The sequence below is a fragment of the Hemibagrus wyckioides genome, linkage group LG15, assembly GCF_019097595.1.
Source record: "Hemibagrus wyckioides isolate EC202008001 linkage group LG15, SWU_Hwy_1.0, whole genome shotgun sequence".
Classification (NCBI taxonomy): domain Eukaryota; kingdom Metazoa; phylum Chordata; class Actinopteri; order Siluriformes; family Bagridae; genus Hemibagrus; species Hemibagrus wyckioides.
In genome coordinates, this window is record NC_080724.1 from 2,491,112 (window position 1) to 2,510,862 (window position 19,751).

The 19,751-nt window shown below is 40.8% G+C and overlaps 2 protein-coding genes across 4 annotated transcripts in view; one reads left to right on the plus strand and one right to left on the minus strand.

The window, feature by feature from the left end:
- Positions 1-7,466: 7,466 nt before the first annotated feature.
- Positions 7,467-16,695, minus strand: commd7 (COMM domain containing 7). The gene is made up of 9 exons (XM_058409580.1): positions 16,531-16,695; positions 14,905-14,958; positions 14,718-14,820; positions 10,557-10,613; positions 9,652-9,689; positions 9,316-9,406; positions 9,135-9,184; positions 8,529-8,577; positions 7,467-7,749 (listed from the first exon to the last, which is right to left on the minus strand). Exons 1-9 carry the CDS (start codon positions 16,612-16,614, stop codon positions 7,673-7,675), a joined length of 603 nt encoding a protein of 200 aa, XP_058265563.1. The 5' UTR covers positions 16,615-16,695; the 3' UTR covers positions 7,467-7,672.
- Positions 16,696-17,213: 518 nt separating this feature from the next.
- dnmt3bb.1 (DNA (cytosine-5-)-methyltransferase 3 beta, duplicate b.1) overlaps positions 17,214-19,751 on the plus strand; it is a 46,276-nt gene continuing 43,738 nt past the window's right edge. The window contains exon 1 of one of the 3 annotated variants that reach the window (XM_058409578.1): positions 17,214-17,443. The gene's annotated coding sequence lies outside the window, so the exon portion shown is untranslated. The remainder of the gene's footprint in view (positions 17,444-19,751) is intronic. The other 2 variants (XM_058409579.1, XM_058409577.1) reach the window with 2 other exon arrangements.

Here is a 19,751-nt window from a genome sequence, read left to right on the forward strand (position 1 = left end):
ACCCCAAACCCCCAAAGATGGGATGCGTAAAGACAGAATTTCACAGTGCAGTAATGTATATGTGACAAATAAAGACAACTTAACTTAGATATTAACTGTTTAACAATCAGTCTAACAGGGCACACCATTTCAGCAAGAAACAAATGGCAGTCACATGTTCTGATATTTTTGATCACTTTAAAATGGCTGGGTTCAAATAGAAGGTGCCAGGTTCTAAGTTGTTTAACACAGATGTACATTTTACAAAATTAAAGGTTAAAATTGGGATTCAGAATTTTTCTGATTCATCTTCAGATCTCAAACACAAATGTTCTCCGTATAAAACAAACCATTAGAACTGGACACGTTGTTCCAATACTTTCGGAGGAGACTGTAAGTCGAATTTCAGTGGATGAGGCTGACTGTTTTATTAGACAAGCTCTTAGTAACCACCAAGAATTAATTGACTGAAATGTAATTTTCTAAATATCATCAAGTTAATCATTACTAAGGGGGGGAAGAGTCTCGCCTATATTATATACACTATATTGCCAAAAGTTTTGGGACGTCTGCCATTACATACAAATGAATGTAATATGGAGTTGTCCTGCACTTTGCAGCTTCAACGCTTCTGGGAAGGCTTTCCGCAAGGTTTAGGAGTGTGTTTCTGACCATTCCTCTAGAAGCGCATTTGTGATGTTGGATGAGAAGGTCTGGCTCGCAGTCTCCACTCTAATTCATCCCTAAGGTGTTCTATGGGGTTGAGGTCAGGACTCTGCACAGTCCAGTCAAGTTCCTCCACATCAAACTCACTCATCCATGTCTTTATGGACCTTGCTTTGGTCACTGGTGTGCAGTCATGTTGGAACAGGAAGGGGTCATCCCCAAACTGTTCCCACAAAGCATGAAATTGTCCAAAGTGTCTTGGTATGAAGCTGAAGCATTAAGAGTTCCTTTCACTGGAACTAAGGGACCGAGTCCAACTCCTGAAACACAACAATTCAGTGATCTGGAGGGGTGTCCCAAAACGTTTGGCAATATAGTGTAGTAGCTGGAAAAAAAAAAAAAAAAAATCTAGAGTGAATTTCTATCTCTAATTAAATAGCAAGTCAGAGACTAACTGCACTGTGTGTGTTTTTCTCCCATCTAACGTCAGTTACATACCTACACATTTACAATACACCATTACGGCACTCAAGTGCCTCTTTTCTCATTGTGGTGGAAACCTCACATACCCTTCTTGTGTCAGTACTGTAAAAGGGGGCCCTCTTTTCCTCCAGAAAGACCTCACTCGCCGTGTCTGTGCTGTAAAGATTAGGGCAGATCTGACTGAAGTGAAATACAGCAGGAAGTGGCTTTATCCACTTCCAACGTCATGACTGTGGTCTGGCACTGGAGGGAACAACAAGCAAGAACCCATCAATTATCCCTCGGTGAATGAGATGATTGGCTTCGTATGTATTTGGGATTAGAAAATTGAGTAGTTGATGGACAAGGTACACACCTTCAGGTTAAGAAATATAGGAGAGAAGTGAGAGTGGAAGAAGAAAAAAAACAAAAACAGATAGAGATGTAGTCAAGAGAGATGAAGTTGAAGTAAACGAGCAGCACAGAGCTATACGCACATGTAATGGAGCTTACGCTGGTCCAGTTTCCTGTTTGAAACTGCACACTTGAGACATGGGACGAAAGTTAATGATGTACGTGTGTTAGAGGGGGGAACATTTGTACAAGCAGGGGCCCCTTTGGTCAGGAGAACCCGATGAACTGTGTAGAAGCGTTTACTTCCTTGTCACACCATAGCAGGGTCCTGAGCCAAAATTATTATTGTTGTAATTATTTAATGCAAATATGGCCCTATTGCTTATCGACAGCATGGACTGTTGTACACTCCAGTGTCTTTATCATGATCTGCCTCTGCAGAGCTCGAGTACAAGACTCCGTCAGTCATTACCCAATGAAAAAGTAATTGCAGAAGTGATGATAACATAATGCCTAGATGATTATACTTCACCACTGTTGTGTAGTCTGCAGCACAGTAATACTTAGTGGTTAGCACTGTTGCTTCACAGCAAGAAGGTTCTGGGTTTGAATCCCAGGTTTGATGCATGCATGGGTATACTCCAGGTACCCTCCCACAGTCCAAAAACATGTACATTAGGTTGATTGGTAATTCTAAATTGCTCATAGGAGTGTGTGGTTGTGGCTCTGTGATGGACTGGTGACCTGTCCAGGGTCTTTGCCTTTTGCCCAATGTGTGCTGGGATAGGCTCCAGCAGATCCCCGTGACCCTAATTAGGAATAAAGTGAGTATGGACAATGGATGTTGAGTAGTCTATTACTTTTTTCTTAAAGGTGATTTAGAGTTCGTTCTCAAACCCTTGGTCCCTAACACGGATAGCACCAGCTGGCTGCTGTCAACGTATAGGTTCACATAAAAGATATTATAAGCTCATTAGATAGAATTCATCTCATTTATCTCTTTTTTAATGGTTGTAATGCCATTCTATGCATGTCCCGGTTTTACCCCGTGCCTGAGTTAAAATATATGAATACGCAAAGGTTAGCCAGAGAGCTTGAGGTGTGTCTCTAATACAGTGTCATAAATCTTCAAGATAATCCCTCTTACATTGTGCAAAATGGTATCACTCAGTATTAGCTTAACTAATGCACTGTTTTAAAAGAAGGATGAGTGCACAAGTATTACCTATTCCCTGTAGCCTTGGGGAAGACAATCCAAAGGTATCCTATTAGTTCCCGTAATTTATGATTTGCTGTATAGATATTACTCTGCTATCCAGTCAGTCTGTCTGAATACGTGCACAGTGGGTTCTTGTTTCAGAATTCTCAATATCTCAATTCTATGCAAAACAGCACATGCTACAGTTTAACCTATTAGGACTAGCTGTTTTCTATTCACTGAGACTGTGGTCTTATTGGCTTGGCTTCCTTTGTGAGCGATCTGCATGCCGATCTGCTTCGTGGCTCTGTGCACTGAGGCGTGAGTAGCGAATATCGAAATGAGCTGAACCACGTCGATAATCCACACGCACGCTGAACCTACCCAAAGATCCACTGTGGCAGCTGTTTGCAACTCTCTGTGTTAAACATCACTTAACTCTTTCACTCTGAAAGATTGGTGTGTACTCGTTTGGTCACCTTTAACTCAAAATCTACAAACCAAACCCTGAAAAAAAAACAATGACCTCAATAGACCTCAATCCCATAAACCATTGTGATACACTATATTGCCAAAAGTTTTGGGACACCCCTCCAAATCATTCAGTTCAGGTGTCGTTTTTCAGGGGTTGGTCTCGGCCCCTTAGTTCCAGTGAAGGAACTCTTAATGCTTCAGCTTCATACCAAGACATTTTGGACAATTTCATGCTTTGTGGGAACAGTTTGAGGATGACCCCTTCCTGTTCCAACATGACTGCATATGAATTAGAGCGGAGACTGTGAGCCAGACCTTTTCGTCCAACATCAGTGCCTGACCTCACAAATCTAGAGGAATGGTCCAAAATTTCGATAAACACACTCCTAAACCTTGTGGAAAGCCTTCCCAGAAGAGTTGAAGCTGTTACAGCTGCAAAGGGCGGGACAACTCCATATTACATTCATATGGCTCACAGTCTCCTCTCTAATTCATCCCAAAGGTGTTCTATGGGGTTGAGGTCAGGACTCTGTGCAGGACAGTCAAGTTCCTCCACACCAAACTTGCTCCTCCATGTCTTTATGGACCTTGCTTTGTGCACTGGTGTACAGTCATGTTGGAACAGGAAGGGGTCATCCCACAAAGCAAATGTCTTGGTATGAAGCTGAAGCATTAAGAGTTCCTTTCACTGGAACTAAGGGGCCGAGCCCAAACCCTGAAAAACAACACCTGAATTCAATGATTTGGAGGGGTGTTCCAAAACTTTTGGCAATATAATAATTAATAGTTAATAAGCTAATGGGACAAATACAGCTTCCTAACTAAGTCTGAACATTTGGGTGTAACAGTTTGTCAAAATCCAATTACAGTAGGACACACATACACACAGAGAAAACAGAGTTTTAGCATCAGCTTTAATTTAAGGATATTTCTATTCAAATCAAATGAATAGTATAGGACTCCCACTTCTCCTAAAGTAGACCGAAAGTAGATAATTGGCTGCTCAGCTGTCCCGTAGTCAGGTGTGACCACGGAAAACATAGCAGATGACAGAACAATTCATTTCCTGGTGAAGAAAAGCATATCACAGCTTCATATTCATGAATTCATTCCCGTATAATCCAGTATAATACAGACTGTACAGTATACGACTATACGAGCATGCTTTTACAGCATTAGTGCACTTTTAAAGTGCAGGTTATAGCTGACTCTGACTTACTCAAATCAGCTGTTGTATTTATTGCTAAAGAATTTAAAGCACTTTGCCGATGAAATCAGACATTCAGTTCATACCAAGAAAGTTCAGAAGGACTTGGTAAACTGAATCAAACTTGCCAAAATCGCTTAAAGATGAGTTGACAAGGTTTTATCCATCAGTAAAGACTAAAATCAGTGCTTCTTTAGTTGAGTTTCAACTTGCGATCACGCATTTTCCTGCTCTTGCTCAGATGATACAACTACCAACCCTTCCTGATCTGACCCAGGCATGTTAGAGCAGAGAGAGAGAACTGAAATGTCAAAGGAATCATTGGCTTTACTGACTATCTGTGATTAATCTACTGATGTTTCTGCCTGGTAAATGATTAGACTTAAATGAGGAAAACTACCTCTAGGGTGAGGGGATTTAAGGAGGCGCCTCACACCTCATCCGTCTGCCGTCAGTTAGTGAGAGGTGAGTAGACAGAGGAGTTTGGGTCTGATTGAAGACTTCTCGATGCCTTAACTTGACAAACTGCAGGCCTGAACCCGCTTTTTTAAAGCCGAGTCACAACCTAGAGCCAAAACAATAGGCAACTGTCCTCCTTTACATATCACAACACACACAAAGAAGCGCTCCGTCCATTGCACACGCATATGAATCAACCTGAGCCTTTTAAATTAATTAATGAATTTAATTATTAATTAATTAATTAAATAGTTAGTTCCTAAATAGTGGCTAAATCCACTAAGTATTTTTTAAAATGTTTTACATATTAAAAAAAAAACATGTAAGGGTTAAGAATATCTGACTAATGTTACAAAATGTCATGCTGGGGTCTGGCAGTGTGCACTATGTTGTGTACACTGATCATGCATAACATTATGACCACCTGCCTAATATTGTGTTGCTGCCAAAGCAGCCCTGACCCGTCCTGCAGTGGTCTAGACATCACAATTTGGCCCATCCTTACGCTTGTCCATTTTTCCTGCTTCTAACACATCAACTTTGAGGACAAAATGTTCACTTGCTGCCTAATATATCCCACCCACTAACAGGTGCCATGATGAGGAGATCACATCAGTCGTACACTTCACCTCACAATGCTATGCCTGATCGGTGTACATGCATGTATCTGAAGAGAGACAACCTTCATTTGCATGAGAAAGTGGAGGACTACTTACAAAATCAACTTCAGATCTTTCAAAAAACTACTTTCTCTTCCTCTAACCAAAAAATAAACCTTCCTACATTTTATGCATCCTACAATGTGTTGTGGGGAGCATGTAATCTATCCCAGGGGACTCGGGGCACAAGGTAGGGGACACCCAGGACAGGGTTCCAACCTATTACATGGCACACCCACACTACAGACAGTTATGAAATGTCTATAACACATGTCTTTGGTGTGGGGGAGGAAACCCCCAAAGCATGTGAAGAACATGTTAATACTCCAAACACAGAGCGGAGGTGGGTATCGAATCCTCCAACCCCAGAGGCACAAGGCAAACATACTAACTGCTAAGTCACCATGCTCCCCATTAAAAAACCCATTATTGACAGCGTTGAAGAATTAATTAAAGAATAAATGAATACAATTGGTCATCCATAAGGGAAAAAAATCTTCACTATATTGACCTTCGTATCTAGAAACTGTAAAATCCCTTGGTCAATTATAAACATTAGCAAAGAACCCAGCAGAAAACAAACACAACACAACAGATATCAGATTCTGGATATAACATACACAATCAGTTAAAATGACAATTAGCCATTTAATAATAATAATAATAATAATAATAATAATAATAATAATAATAATAATAATAATAAAATAATCTGCAAATCCATGAGCATAATGATCTTCAGCATGCATTCAAATCACAAGAGAAATGTTTAAAATAATTTACTTTATTATTATTATTGTTATTATTATTATTATTATCATTATTATTATCTTAAAAAATGCACACTATTCTATCCGGGCAGCTCGATCAAATATTAAACAAATGGATGGAAATAATTTCTATATTTGTGTTTTGGAGTAAACTTATATTTAAAAAATAAAATAAATAAATAAAAAAATTAAATTAAAATGAATAAATAATAAAACAAAATAAAAATAAATAAAATAAATAAATAATAAAATACATCAAATAATAATAATAGTATAATTTTTTAATAAAAAAAAATTAGAGATGACTGCAATAGATCTGCATGACCGCAGTCTAGGCATACAGTTGTGATTTTATTCGCTCATCACGAAACTCCCCAGGTGCATGTGACAGAATTCTCAGTAATTGTTGTACGTATGCGCTCTACTTATCCCGTGGAAATGAGACTTCCCCTTTTTGCGCTCTAGCGTAACGGTAAGTTTCTCTTTGTTTTCTCTATTTCCTTCTCACATGCAGGCAATCATGAATGCTCAGATACTACACTATGAGCTTATTATCTGGTCTGACCAGTTAACTGTGTTCAGGTAAATAAGAAAACTTATCCAAAACCTTCAACCAATCAAAGTCCTCAAGAAACACTGCACAAATCATGGAGTCCTGCTGGAGAAAAGGGTGGGGTAATGAAACACATGACGAAAGAAACAAGGGCACAGTGGTTTGCTTTCTTACTGACGCTGGGTCCTGATCACTCACGTGTGAAACTCTAATTTGTTGAGAGAGAGAGTGTGTGTGTGAGAGAGAGAGAGAGAGAGAGAGTGCATTAATATACACTGATCAGGCATAACATTATAACCACCAGCCTAATATTGTGTTAGTCCCACTTTTGCTGCCAAAACATCCCTGACTCTTCATGCACTATGTATTCTGAAACCTTTCTATCAGCATTAACTTCTTCAGCAATTTGAGCAACAGTAGCTTGTCTGTTGGATCGGATCACACGGGCCAGCCTGCTCTCCCCACGTTCATCAATGAGCCTCGACCGCCCATGACCCTGCCACCGGTTCACCACTGTTCCTTTCTTGGACCACTTTTGATCGATACTGACCACTGCAGACCGGGAACACCCCACAAGAGCTGCGGTTTTGGAGATGCTCTGATCCAGTGGTCTAGCCATCACAATGATGCCTGATCAGTGTATATTTTTAAACTTTGGTCATGTACTGGCAAAAATGAAGTCATATACTGAACAACTTGTTTTATTATTATAAGTAAGCAGATTTCATGATATAAAAGACAAACAAACTAGTGAATCAAACAGATCAAAGTGCACCAGGATACATTAGAGTCATACATTTAACACACATTCATTCATGCTCATACACACATTCAGTAGCTTCTGTGATTCACCAACACTGTATTGGTCAAGAGAGGAGAAACATCTGGTCCTCAGCTGAAGCAGTCCATATTGGCTTTGGCTCTTTCCATCTCATGAAGAAAGTTATAGAACTGGGGTAGAGTCAGTTCTGAAAGAGCACAAAGAAAAGAAAAAGATCTAGATCTATGTATACTGATAATAAAGAACTGAAAATTAATTATGAGCATAAATATTAAAGTTTAAAAAATTATGTTTAGAAACTCATGAAATGAAACATTATAAAATACACCGATCAGGCATAACATTATGACCATTGCCAGGTGAAGTGAATAAGACTGAGTATCTCCTCATCATGGCACCTGTTAGTGGGTGGGATATATTAGGCAACAAGTCAACATTTTGTCCTCAAAGTTGATGTTAGAAGCAGGAAAAATGGATGCAAAAAAAAGTGTAAGGATTTGAGCTTTGAGTTTGATGAAGGGCCAAATTGTGATGGCTAGACCACTGGATCAGAGCATCTCCAAAACTGCAGCTCTCGTGGGGTGTTCCCAGTCTGCAGTGGTCAGTATCTATCTAAAGTGGTCCAAGAAAGGAACAGTGGTGAACCGGTGACAGGGTTATGGGCGGTCGAGGCTCATTGATGCACGTGGGGAGAGAAGGCTGACCCGTGTGATCCGATCTAACAGACGAGCTACTGTTGCTCAAATTGCTGAAGAAGTTAATGCTGGTTCTGATAGAAAGGTGTCAGAATACACAGTGCAGGACGGGTCAGGGCTGTTTTGGCAGCAAATGTGGGACTAGCACAATATTGGTCATAATGTTATGCCTGATCGGTGTAAGTAGGATATAAAACACAGCAGCAGGCTGAACCCCAGTAAACAAAGCTTGCGCATTTAAAATGAATTAGAAATTTTTAAAAAGTCTTACCCATATACACATTTTCTGTTGTGTTGCCCTTCCTGAGCACCAGCTTAAGCTGTAAAGAATGACAATAATAAAAAATAAAAAGTTAGACAGGAAACAGGTTTGTTAGTGAGTGAATACACTGACAGCTAAATCTGTAAACAGGTTGACTTTATGCTTATTGGGCTCAGGCTTTATGGCAATAATAGACAGTGTTAAAAGGCAAGCCCTTAGGGCCATCATTCATGTGCGTGTCAGCTTTGTGTTTGTGGAGGTGGAAGGATATTTATTTGGGCAGGCTGAAGAGTGACTTGCAGGTGAAAAACTGTTCTGAGAAATGACAACGGTGAGGAGGAACGACAACAAAGCGTCCTGTGCTGTGATCAATCACATAAAAAACATTTTGTAAATATGTGTGTCTTCAGGGCTGGGAGAGACAGAAGGCCATTCTAACAGAGTCAGCAATAAGAGCTAGTGCTTCTCTTTGTCCTTTGCACGATGCATACCTTTTCTTCTTCTTAACTTCACACAGCACGAGTGCTGCTTTTAACTTTTATGAATGACTCTTTATTCAGCTGGTCAACAGAGGGTTAATTACAGTGTGCGCTGGGCTTTGGTGTGATTGATTACCTGCAGGAAGATGTTTCCAGCCTTCTGTAGTTCACTCGTTCCTACAGTAACTACAAAAGATAGGCAAAGGTTTTAGAAGTAGCATTCGTAAACAACGACAATTTTTCTGTGTGCATGCACAACGTAACACACACGAAAGAACAGCATGTTACATTCCGTACAAGAATGTATTATTAATTACCACCAAATTTCCATTCCATATCCACCAGCTGGTTGACCATCAGTGTCTGTGCAACTGCCAGTCTGGACAACACTGGGTAGTGAATCCTCCACTAGGACAGGAAACATGCATACAACCCAAATCACACATTATCTTTGGCGGTGAATTGTGTAAATGCATCCCATGATGCATGAAACAGTTATACACTACATTGCCAAAAGTTTTGGGACGGGCCAACTCCATATTACGTTCATGTGCATGTAAAGGCAGACGTCCCAAAACCTTTGGCAATACAGTGTATATTAGTGTTGGCATGTATAATGAATGTGACGCAGTGTTTCTTTGTAAATGATTTACCTGATCAGAGAAGTGACTGGCCTTGTCTTCGGTCAAACCTACACAGTGACATGATTCAAAGATTAGCATTATTTAGTATTCAGTGACTGCATAAGCATTTATCCTCCTTTCTGATTTTTGTCATTCAGTTTAACATTTGAAGATGCTATACACTGATCAGGCATAACATTACGACCATTTATGACTGAGTATCTCCTCATCATGGCATCTGTTAGTGGGTGGGATATATTAGGCAGCAAGTCAACATTTTGTCCTCAAAGTTGATGTTAGAAGCAGGAAAAATGGACAAGTGTAAGGATTCGAGCTTTGAGTTTGACGAAGGGCCAAATTGTGATGGCTAGACCACTGGATCAGAACATCTCCAAAACCGCAGCTCTTGTGGGGTGTTCCCGGTCTGCAGTGGTCAGAATCTTTGAAAAGTTGTCCAAGAAAGGAACAGTGGTGAACCGGCGACAGGGTCATTGATGCACGTGGGGAGCGAAGGCTGGCCCATGTGATTGGGGCTGTTTTGGCAGCAAAAGGAGGGCCAACACAATATTAGCGAGGTGGTCATAATGTTATGCCTGCTCTGTGTTGTGACTCCCTCACTGTTTAATTGAATAAGTAACTATGTGACCTCTGATGCCGACTGGTTGCACCAAAAATTTTTTTTTTTTTAGCAGTTTCACAATGAGGGCATAGATTTTATATTTGTAACCTATATTGCTTTTCCACTCCACTTCAATACTGTGGGACGGTTTGAACAGATCCATGGCATGCAATCCCAGTTAAGTGTCCATTTCAGTTCAGGTTGTAATACTACAGAATGTGTGAAATGTTCAAGGGGAGTGAATTCTCATGCAAACTTTATTTAAAACCACCCATTAATGTACACACCGCTGTAAGAACAGTGGAAAAAGTCATACCTAGTGAGAGAAGGTCTTCTTTCACCTGCTCAGCTGTCAGGTTCTTCTTCATTGCACCTGAAACACAGAGATCATCATTTCCTTGTCCTATAACAGAAATCTCCTTAACCAAAGGCTGCTAACCCCGCTCCTCACAGGTCTCCTCTCCTCTAAGGTCTTACGTAGACAAATATTATTCCAGACATTTGGGTGCTGTACTGTATGTCATAATGAAAAATACCTACAGTTCCATTATAGTCAGTGTAAAGGCTCTTTCCGTACGTTCATGTAATCTGAGCAGAATAAGTTACCACCCTGTGAAAACAGAATCCTGGTTTTGATCAGCCATAACATTATGACCACTGAGAGGTGCCGTGAATAAGACTGATGATCTCCTCAAAATGGCACCTGTTAGTGGGTGGGATATATTAGGCAGCAAGTGAACAGTTTGATGTTAGAAGCCGGAAAAATGGACAAGCGTAAGGATTTGAGCTTTGAGTTTGACGAAGGGCCAAAGAGTGATGGCTAGACCACTGGATCAGAGCATCTCCAAAACTGCAGATCTTGTGGGGTGTTCCCGGTCTGCAGTGATCACTTTCTATCAAAAGAGGTCCAAGGAAGGAATAGTGGTGACCCAGTGACAGGGTCATGGGCGGTCAAGGCTCATTGATGCACGTGGGGAGCGAAGGCTGGCCCGTGTGATCCGATCCAACAGACGAGCTACTGTTGCTCAAACTGCTGAAGAAGTTAATGCTGGTTCTGATAGAAAGGTGTCAAAATACACAGTGCAGGACGGGTCAGGGCTGTTATGGCAGCACCAACACAATATTAATCAGTTGGTCATAATGTTATGCATGACCTGTGTATTTCACACTGCTCATACTTTACCTGGGGTTAACAATCTGAAATATTCATGATATTAATGTTTCACACTGTATCTTCCTAAACCCTGAAGATTTAGTATCAACCACCATGATTGAATAAAAACAGCACATGACCGGCCTTGTGCTTTCACACCAGTTAAAAAAAATACAGGCTTGACACTTGACCAATCTAAGAATCTGGGTCTACAATTAAAAGAAGCTGCTGTTCTGTGCCTGAGCTGCCATTGTTATCTTTCACAGTTTATAATCTTTTGTTTGACCATTTTAAGTTTGTCACGCTTGACCAGGTGTTTGTTTTTGGACAGTTCCTTAAAACCGCGCTTATGAATTGCAAATGTGAAACCTTCCGCTACCTGTGGTCAAAAGCGCAGCTTAGATGATCATATCTCAGGGTTAATCTCAGTGTGAAAAGCTCTACTGTCTGCTTCCTGGTTATGACATCGAGTCCATGTTATATTCACAGAGGAGCACAGAGGAGTGGTAAGAAGTTTGGTGTGGAAAAACCCCCCCAAAAAAACAGAGAAAACAGCTTAATTTTTTTAATCTGGTTCCTACCGCAGTAAAAATCTACAAAGGTGACAGTGATTTATTTGTCTTAATACGTCTTTCTTGTAATGACGTCTTGTGAAGCCTCAGCACATACGGTTGTGATTTCCACACTCATTAAGGCTATTTTCATTTGGGGTTTTTTATGTTTTTTTCACTTTCAGTTTTCTGTAGGTTAATTTTTCTTTTCCTGAAACCGGCACACGGAAATCAGAACTATGTTTCAGTAAAACATTTCATTTCAAGTATAATATTACTGTACTCTGACCAGGCATAACATTATGACCACCTGATTAATATTGTTTTAGCCCCCCTTGTTTTGCTGCCAAAACAGCCCTGACCCGTCCTGCACTGTGTATTCTGACCCCTTTCTATCAGAACCAGCATTAACTTCTTCAGCAATTTGAGCTCGCCTGTTGGATCGGATCACACGGGCCAGCCTTGGCTCCCCACGTGCATCAATGAGCCTTGGCCGCCCATGATCCTGTCGCCGGTTCACCACTATTCCTTCCTTGGACCACTTTTGATAGATACTGACCACTGCAGACCAGGAACATCCCACAAGAGCTGCAGTTTTGGAGATGCTCTGATCCAGTCATCTAGGCATCACAATTTGGCCCTTCATCAAACTCAAATTCTTAGGCTTGTCCATTTTTCCTGCTTCTAACACATCAACATCTCCCTTGCTGCCTAATATATCCCACCCACCCTTCTTGTGGACATCAGATTCTAAAACTATGGCAATTAACAGGGAGTTGGTCATCCCTTTGTTGCTATAACTGCCTTCACTCTTCTGAGAAGGCTTTCCACCAGATTTTGGAATCCTGTTGGGGTATTTTGCATACAAAGGCATCCTATCTCTGTGGCAACATTTTGGGGAAGCTCCACCTACAGGTATGATGGTCAGGTCAAGTTTCTAGCCACATGCCTATATTTACAGGTAGTAATATAAGGTAGGTGGAGTGTAGTACAATAAAAAGTTAATTCATACTCGCTGAGCACTTGAACTCTTTCTATACAACTACCAATTTATATACAGTTATCTAATCAGCTAACTGAAAGACAGCAGCACAGTGTGTACAATCATGCAGAAACAGACTTCAGTTAAAGTTCATCATACATTAGAAGAGAGAAATAAAGTGATTTCAGTTACTCTGCTTTTTGACACCAGACAGGCATGTTCGAGTAATTCAGAAACTGTTGATCTCCTGGGAATTTCACACATAACCGTTTCTATAGTTTACACAGAATGGTGCAAAAAAACAAAAAAACAAGAAAGTGAGTCACAGCTGAGTTGATGGAAACCCCTTGTTGATGAGAGAGGTCAGAGGAAAATGGTCAGTTTGGTTCAAGTCATGAAGGATAAAGTAACTCAAATAACCACTCTATACAACTGTGGTGAGCTGAAAAGCATTTCAAAATATCAAACCTTGTGCTGGATGAGCTACAACAGCTTACAGTTGCATTGGGGATCCATTGAGTCAGCATTAGACAGGAATCTGAAGCTATACTGAGTACAAGCTGACCAGAACCAGACAGATGAAAACACCAGGGAATTATTTTTATCTTAGCATCAGGTCACTGAGATCTCTTTTTCTCTCCCAAATTCCGATATTTGATTTGAACATTACCTGAGGTAAATGGCCTGTATTTGCATGAATACACTTTATTGCCAAAAGTTTTGGAACACCCCTCCAAATCATTGAATTCAGGGGTTGGTCTCGGCCCCTTAGTTCCAGTGAAAGGAACTCTTAATGCTTCAGCTTCATACCAAGACATTTTGGACAATTTCATGCTCTTTGTGGGAACAGTTTGGGGATGACCCCTTCCTTTTCCAACATGACTGCACACCAGTGACCAAAGCAAGGTCCATAAAGACATGGATGAGTGAGTTTGGTGTGGAGGAACTTGACTGTCCTGCACAGAGTCCTGAACTCAACCCCATAGAACACCTTTGTGATGAATTAGAGCGGAGACTGAGAGCCAGACCTTCTCGTCCAACATCAGTGCCTGACCTCACAAATGTGCTTCTAGAGGAATGGTCAAAAATTCCCATAAACACACTCCTAAACCTTGTGGAAAGCCTTCCCAGAAGAGTTGAAGCTGTTATAGCTGCAAAGAGCAATACAACTCCATATTACATTCATGTGCATGTAAAGGCGAGACGTCCCAAAACTTTTGGAAACTTAGTGTAATTAGGTGAACAGCTGTTTATAATATAGTGCTCTGTAGGGGTGTAGTGAAATTATAGACCATGGGTAACAAGATATCATGTCCTTGTAGTGTAAAGTATCAGTAATGAATAACTATATTATTATAAATGTGTCACCACTGATACAATCAAAGAAAACAGATGAAGTGAATAACACTGAGTATCTCCTCATCATGGCACCTGTTAGTGGGTGGGATATATTACACAGCAAGTGAACATTTTGTCCTCAAAGTTGATGTTAGAAGCAGGAAAAATGGACAAGCGTAAGGATTTGAGCTTTGAGTTTGACGAAGGGCCAAATTGTGATGGCTAGACCACTGGATCAGAGCATCTCCAAAACTGCAGCTCTTGTGGGGTGTTTTCTGGTCTGTATCTATCAAAAGTGGTCCAAGGAAGGAGCGGTGGTGAACCAGCGCCTCGTTATAGCTCCGACTGGCAAATAAATAATACAGACCTTCTCTCCAGTGGCTGTACAAACCAGTCTAACCCAGTAGCTGCAGGTCAGTGAACAAAATTAGAATGTGTTTTGGGTGGGATTACCATGCGGAAGCAGCAGAATGCTCTTCATTAGGCTGCGAAGTGGACCTGCGCCCATGCCATTCTCTCCGGCAAATTCGCTCAGCTGGGCGAGAAAGCGCTCCGACTACACAAACACAACGTTTAATCTCACGCAATGCAGGAACGTAAACAAACCGAACTCTATTCTCTACAGGAAGGGCTTACTCACCTCTTTAGGCTCCAACAGAAACTGGTACAATAAATCAGTCAAGCTCTGATATTGCTGTAAAGGGCAGAACGTAAGGTCGTTAATCATAACACAATGATTAGCCACTGACTGACACACAAACACACACACACTATAGATGGTATCTTCAACTAATGAAGACTTAACAACTGACTATATTGCTAACACTTAAATAAATGATTAAATAACCACCCAAACAGATTATTATTAGTATTCTTAGTAGTTTTATTATTATTTTATAAATAGTACATTCTCTAATTCACTTTTTCAGCTTGTCAAAGTGTGCAACATGAGGAAAAGCGGTACTGCGCTCTAGTTCTTTCTTTTTCTGCTGAACTTTAGACTGGGACAGTGGGGAGGTGTTCTGGGCATGCCCCACCGAGAAGAGACCCCAGGGACACGCTGGAGGGACTATGTGGGACTAGGGACTAGGGACGCCTCGGAATCCCCCCGGAAGAGCTGGAAGAGGTGTCTAGGGAGAGGGAAGTCTGGGCACCCCTGCTTAGACTGCTCCCCAGCAACCCCCGACCCCCCCCCCCCTCCCTGGGCATGGCTCCAGATAAGTGGGAGATGATGAGATGAGAAGAGTTTTAAGATGAAACATATGAGATTCTGACAACTCATCAGGATAATTATAACCCCAAATCTCTAATTTGAATAATAATAACGAATCTAAATCATATCTACTCATTCTGCTGTTGCTTACTGATAAATTTCCTATAACAGCAGCTTGGGTCATCATACTAATGTGATACTGTTTCTATAGCAACAGCTTGTTCACAGGGACTTTTTTATATTTTTTAAAAGACTTGCAATTAACATTAATGGAAAGGTTTCTAACCCTAACTCTTCGTAACAGAAAAAGGACATGACATCATATACACTATATTGCCAAAAGTTTTGGGACATCTGCCTTTACATACACATGAATGTAATATGGAGTTGTCCCGCCCTTTGCAGCTATAACAGCTTCAACTCTTCTGGGAAGGCTTTCCACAAGGTTTAGGAGTGTGTTTATGGGAATTTTTGACCAGTCCTCTAGAAGTGCATTTGTGAGGTCAGGCACTGATGTTGGACGAGAAGGTCTGGCTCACAGTCTCCACTCTAATTCATCCCAAAGGTGTTCTATGGGGTTGAGGTCAGGACTCTGTGCAGGACAGTCAAGTTCCTCCACACCAAACTCACTCATCCATGTCTTTATGGACCTTGCTTTGTACACTGGTGTGCAGTCATGTTGGAAGGGGAGACTGCTGAAAGTTTGGGAGCATGACATTGTCCAAAAATGTCTTGGTATGAAGCTGAAGCATTAAGAGTTCCTCTCACTGAAACTAAGGGGCCGAGCCCAACCCCTTGAACTCAATGTCCCAAAACTTTTGGCAATATAGTGTACGTGTGTTTTATGTGCGTTTGACTCTTAAACGCTTCAGTTCAGCTATCTAAGTCGTCATGTTATGTTGATCTAATTTAATTGAATCTATTATTAGGAAGATAATACACATTTTCAACCACAAACACAGCCCAGATGCTAGCGGCTTAGCCTATAGCTACACACACGCACACATATCTGAGCAAACCTTCCCTTTCGTTCGTATTACTCTTAATCCTTACCTGCTCACTGAATTTATTCAAGGTTTGAAAATCACTGCTGACATTGTCGGCCAGTGTTTCTTTAGTAAAATGCAACTGCAGCATTGTTTATCTCGCCAGGAGTTTCCTGATCCAGGAGCCTTCACATCTGCCTCAGCGTTTCCGCCCGGAATGAGAAGCTCGTGTATTCAGCTCAGCACTTTCGACATTGTCGCACAACGTGCTCTTTATTCGAAAGTTTATTCCAAGCAGATGATCATGCGTTAGGATGGAAATTTTAATGCGTTCAAAGCAACGCAAGAAAAAAAAATAATAGAGAGGCTATGATATGTCGCCGTTTATAGAATGTTAGGTTTCTAACATTATACAGTTTAGAAAGGGATAAAGAAAGTCTGAACAATGTCATCTGCATGAGAGGAGAGAGAGAGAGAGAGAGAGAGAGAGAGAGAGAGAGAGCTTAAATAAGAAAGAAGCTTATCTAAATAAGCAGAATGAGGGGAAAATGTGTATTAATATATAATAAACGGTCACGAGTCTGGCATGAAGCATAGATATGATTCTTAGGAAATGAGATCTATCTCAGAAGTTGATAAAAGTAAATAAAAAGTGTCCCTGGACATGACAGGTGCGTCTTACAAGGGGAAAAAAGGTAGCTTGAAAAGGGTTGATCAAGTAAATATACTCTTCCATTTTGCCGTCATGTGATTCGAGACCCGGGAAATAAGTCACGCCTGATCCCTGCGGCAGCCCACAGAGCAAGAACGAGGCCAGATTTACATATTCACCCCAAAGGGTTTAAATGCGTGGGTGAGCTCGAGGTGAAGTGTGTCTCACCGCGACGGCTTTGGTAACCTCAGGAGTACCGAAAAAGCATTGGCCAGTGTCGTGTTGTCTCGCGCTCGCGCCTTGTTGAACACCAGCATTCCTGCAACAGGTAAGTTTCACTCCTCTTCTGTATGGAGCTGCATGGAGCGCGCGCGCTCGGTAAGAGTTCTGCTCCCGTTCTGTCAAGGTACAGCTTACCTACACTTTTTTTGCTTTTTATTCAGTGATGCAAAGGAAAATGTCTGGTGTATGAATCATACCCTAAGGAGTTTCTAAAGAACGATTATGTAAGGAAGAGCCCTGCACGTGAATTAGTGAAGACATTTTTTTCCCTTCTTCTACTTCCATGCAAAGGCTTTTTTTTTTTTTTTTTTTTTTTTTTTTATAAACATTTTATTTCGATGATACAGCAAACTTTCTCATTCTCATGTTCATTTCTAGAGGTGTTTCTTTCGCCAAGTTACACCGTTTGCATGCTCAATCTCAAACATTTTGCGATATATAATTATCACATTTTATGCGCGATATTGCTTACGTCATAGATTAATCATGATTGCTGTTTGTCGGATAGTGCAGAAAGAAAACGAGCTATTTACAACCATTCTCTTCCCCTTTTTCCAGAGCACACAGGAAGCGCGTGCTGTAGAGTTTTGCAGATATAATCGTTTCTGTTGCAATCCGGATCAAGATTTATTCAGGTTTATTCACGCCTAGTAGGAAATGACATGCTTATGGTTCAGATTCGTTCAGAAACAATTACAGTGTGCCAGGAAGGCACCTGCCTCTGAATAGGAATAAACCAACACAAAGGAGTTTAGGGAAAAGTGCGTGAAATGTGTGAGGAGAACGTGCACTTCTGCTCTGCGGAGTTTGTCTCGCGCTAATTGGCGTGTTCGGCGGCGGCGCGCGCGAAACTCTCCAGGCCCTCGTGCATCGAATGACGATATATTGTTGCTGGTTTATGACGAGTCGCGAGTAATAAATCGATAATTAGCGTTTGTTCCGAATTTTTTTTAGTTTATTGTAACACTTTAAGCCGTGTTGTTATCTGTTCTTGTCAAGGCGGTGGGCTCGTTTAGACATGCGCACGTGCCGTTTTGATTAGTGCCGGACACTTTTTGGAGGAGAGAGCTAATGCATGCTCAAAAAGACGCTGGAAGGCACGAGAAGGACGCCATGAGCCGATTTGCATATTCATTGAATTATTGTGCTCATTTGCATATCAAAACGTGCGCGAGAATCTTTTAGTACATTATATATGTTTATCAGTGAATATTAGAAATGAACACATTCTCACTTATAGAAAGTAGAAGGTTACTAATGGCACAACATATTAACTGTTTATGTGTTTATGAAATTATTTAATAAGTGAGTATGTAGGGAATAGTAAGTACGCAATATTTGGTCATTGGGAAACAATAGTGGCCAGTGATTGGTCATATGGAGAAATAGGGATTGGTTATAGGCAGAAATAATGATCAGTGGGAGACAATAGTGATCAGTGATTGGTTGTTGGAAGAAATAGTGATTAGTGTTTGGTCATTGGGAGACAATAGTGAGCAGTGATTGGTCATATGGAGAAATAGTGATCAGAGTTTGGTCATTGGGAAGCAATAGTGGCCAGTGTTTGTTCATTGGGAGAAATAGTGATTAGTGATTGGTCATTGGGAGAAATAGTGATTGGTCATAGGGAGAAATAATGATCGGTGATTGATCATTGGGTGAAATAGTGATTAGTGATTGGTCGTTTGGAGTAATAGTCATCAGTGATTGGTCATTGGGAAACGACAGTGGGCAGTAATTAGTCATTGGGATTTGTCGCTGGACTTGTTGATAGGCTCTTTTTTAATAAATAAAGTTGCTAAAGGGGTCTATACAATATGGCAAACAATTACAAGTTCAATATATTTTTTTTAATTCTTCTGTGAAGGCTAACATTTTTATGTTGACATAGTATTATGCCTAGAGACAAATCCAAATGGTCATACCTAGACAAATCCTCTTGGCCAGACACTGAATTAGAGAGACACTTTGATTCATTTGTGGCCTTTCAAAAGCTTGACCATCATGGGTTGTTAGATGTCTCTATATAAACTTCACCATTCATTCATTCATTCATTCATTCATTCATTCATTCATTCATTCATTCATTCATTCATTCAGTAAGTGAACAGGGTCACAGTGGAGGTCGGCACGAGGTAGAAATACACCCTGGATGTGATCAGTGTCCATTATAGAGCACACACACACACACACACACACACACAAACACACATTCACACAATCATTCATGCTTAAAGGAATTATTAAGAGAAGCCAATTGGCCTGCTGGTATGCTTTTGACAAATGAGAGGACCTGGTTTAGTAGAAGCACTCAGGCCAGTGAAGAAGATTCTGGAAAGCCACATGAACTGCAA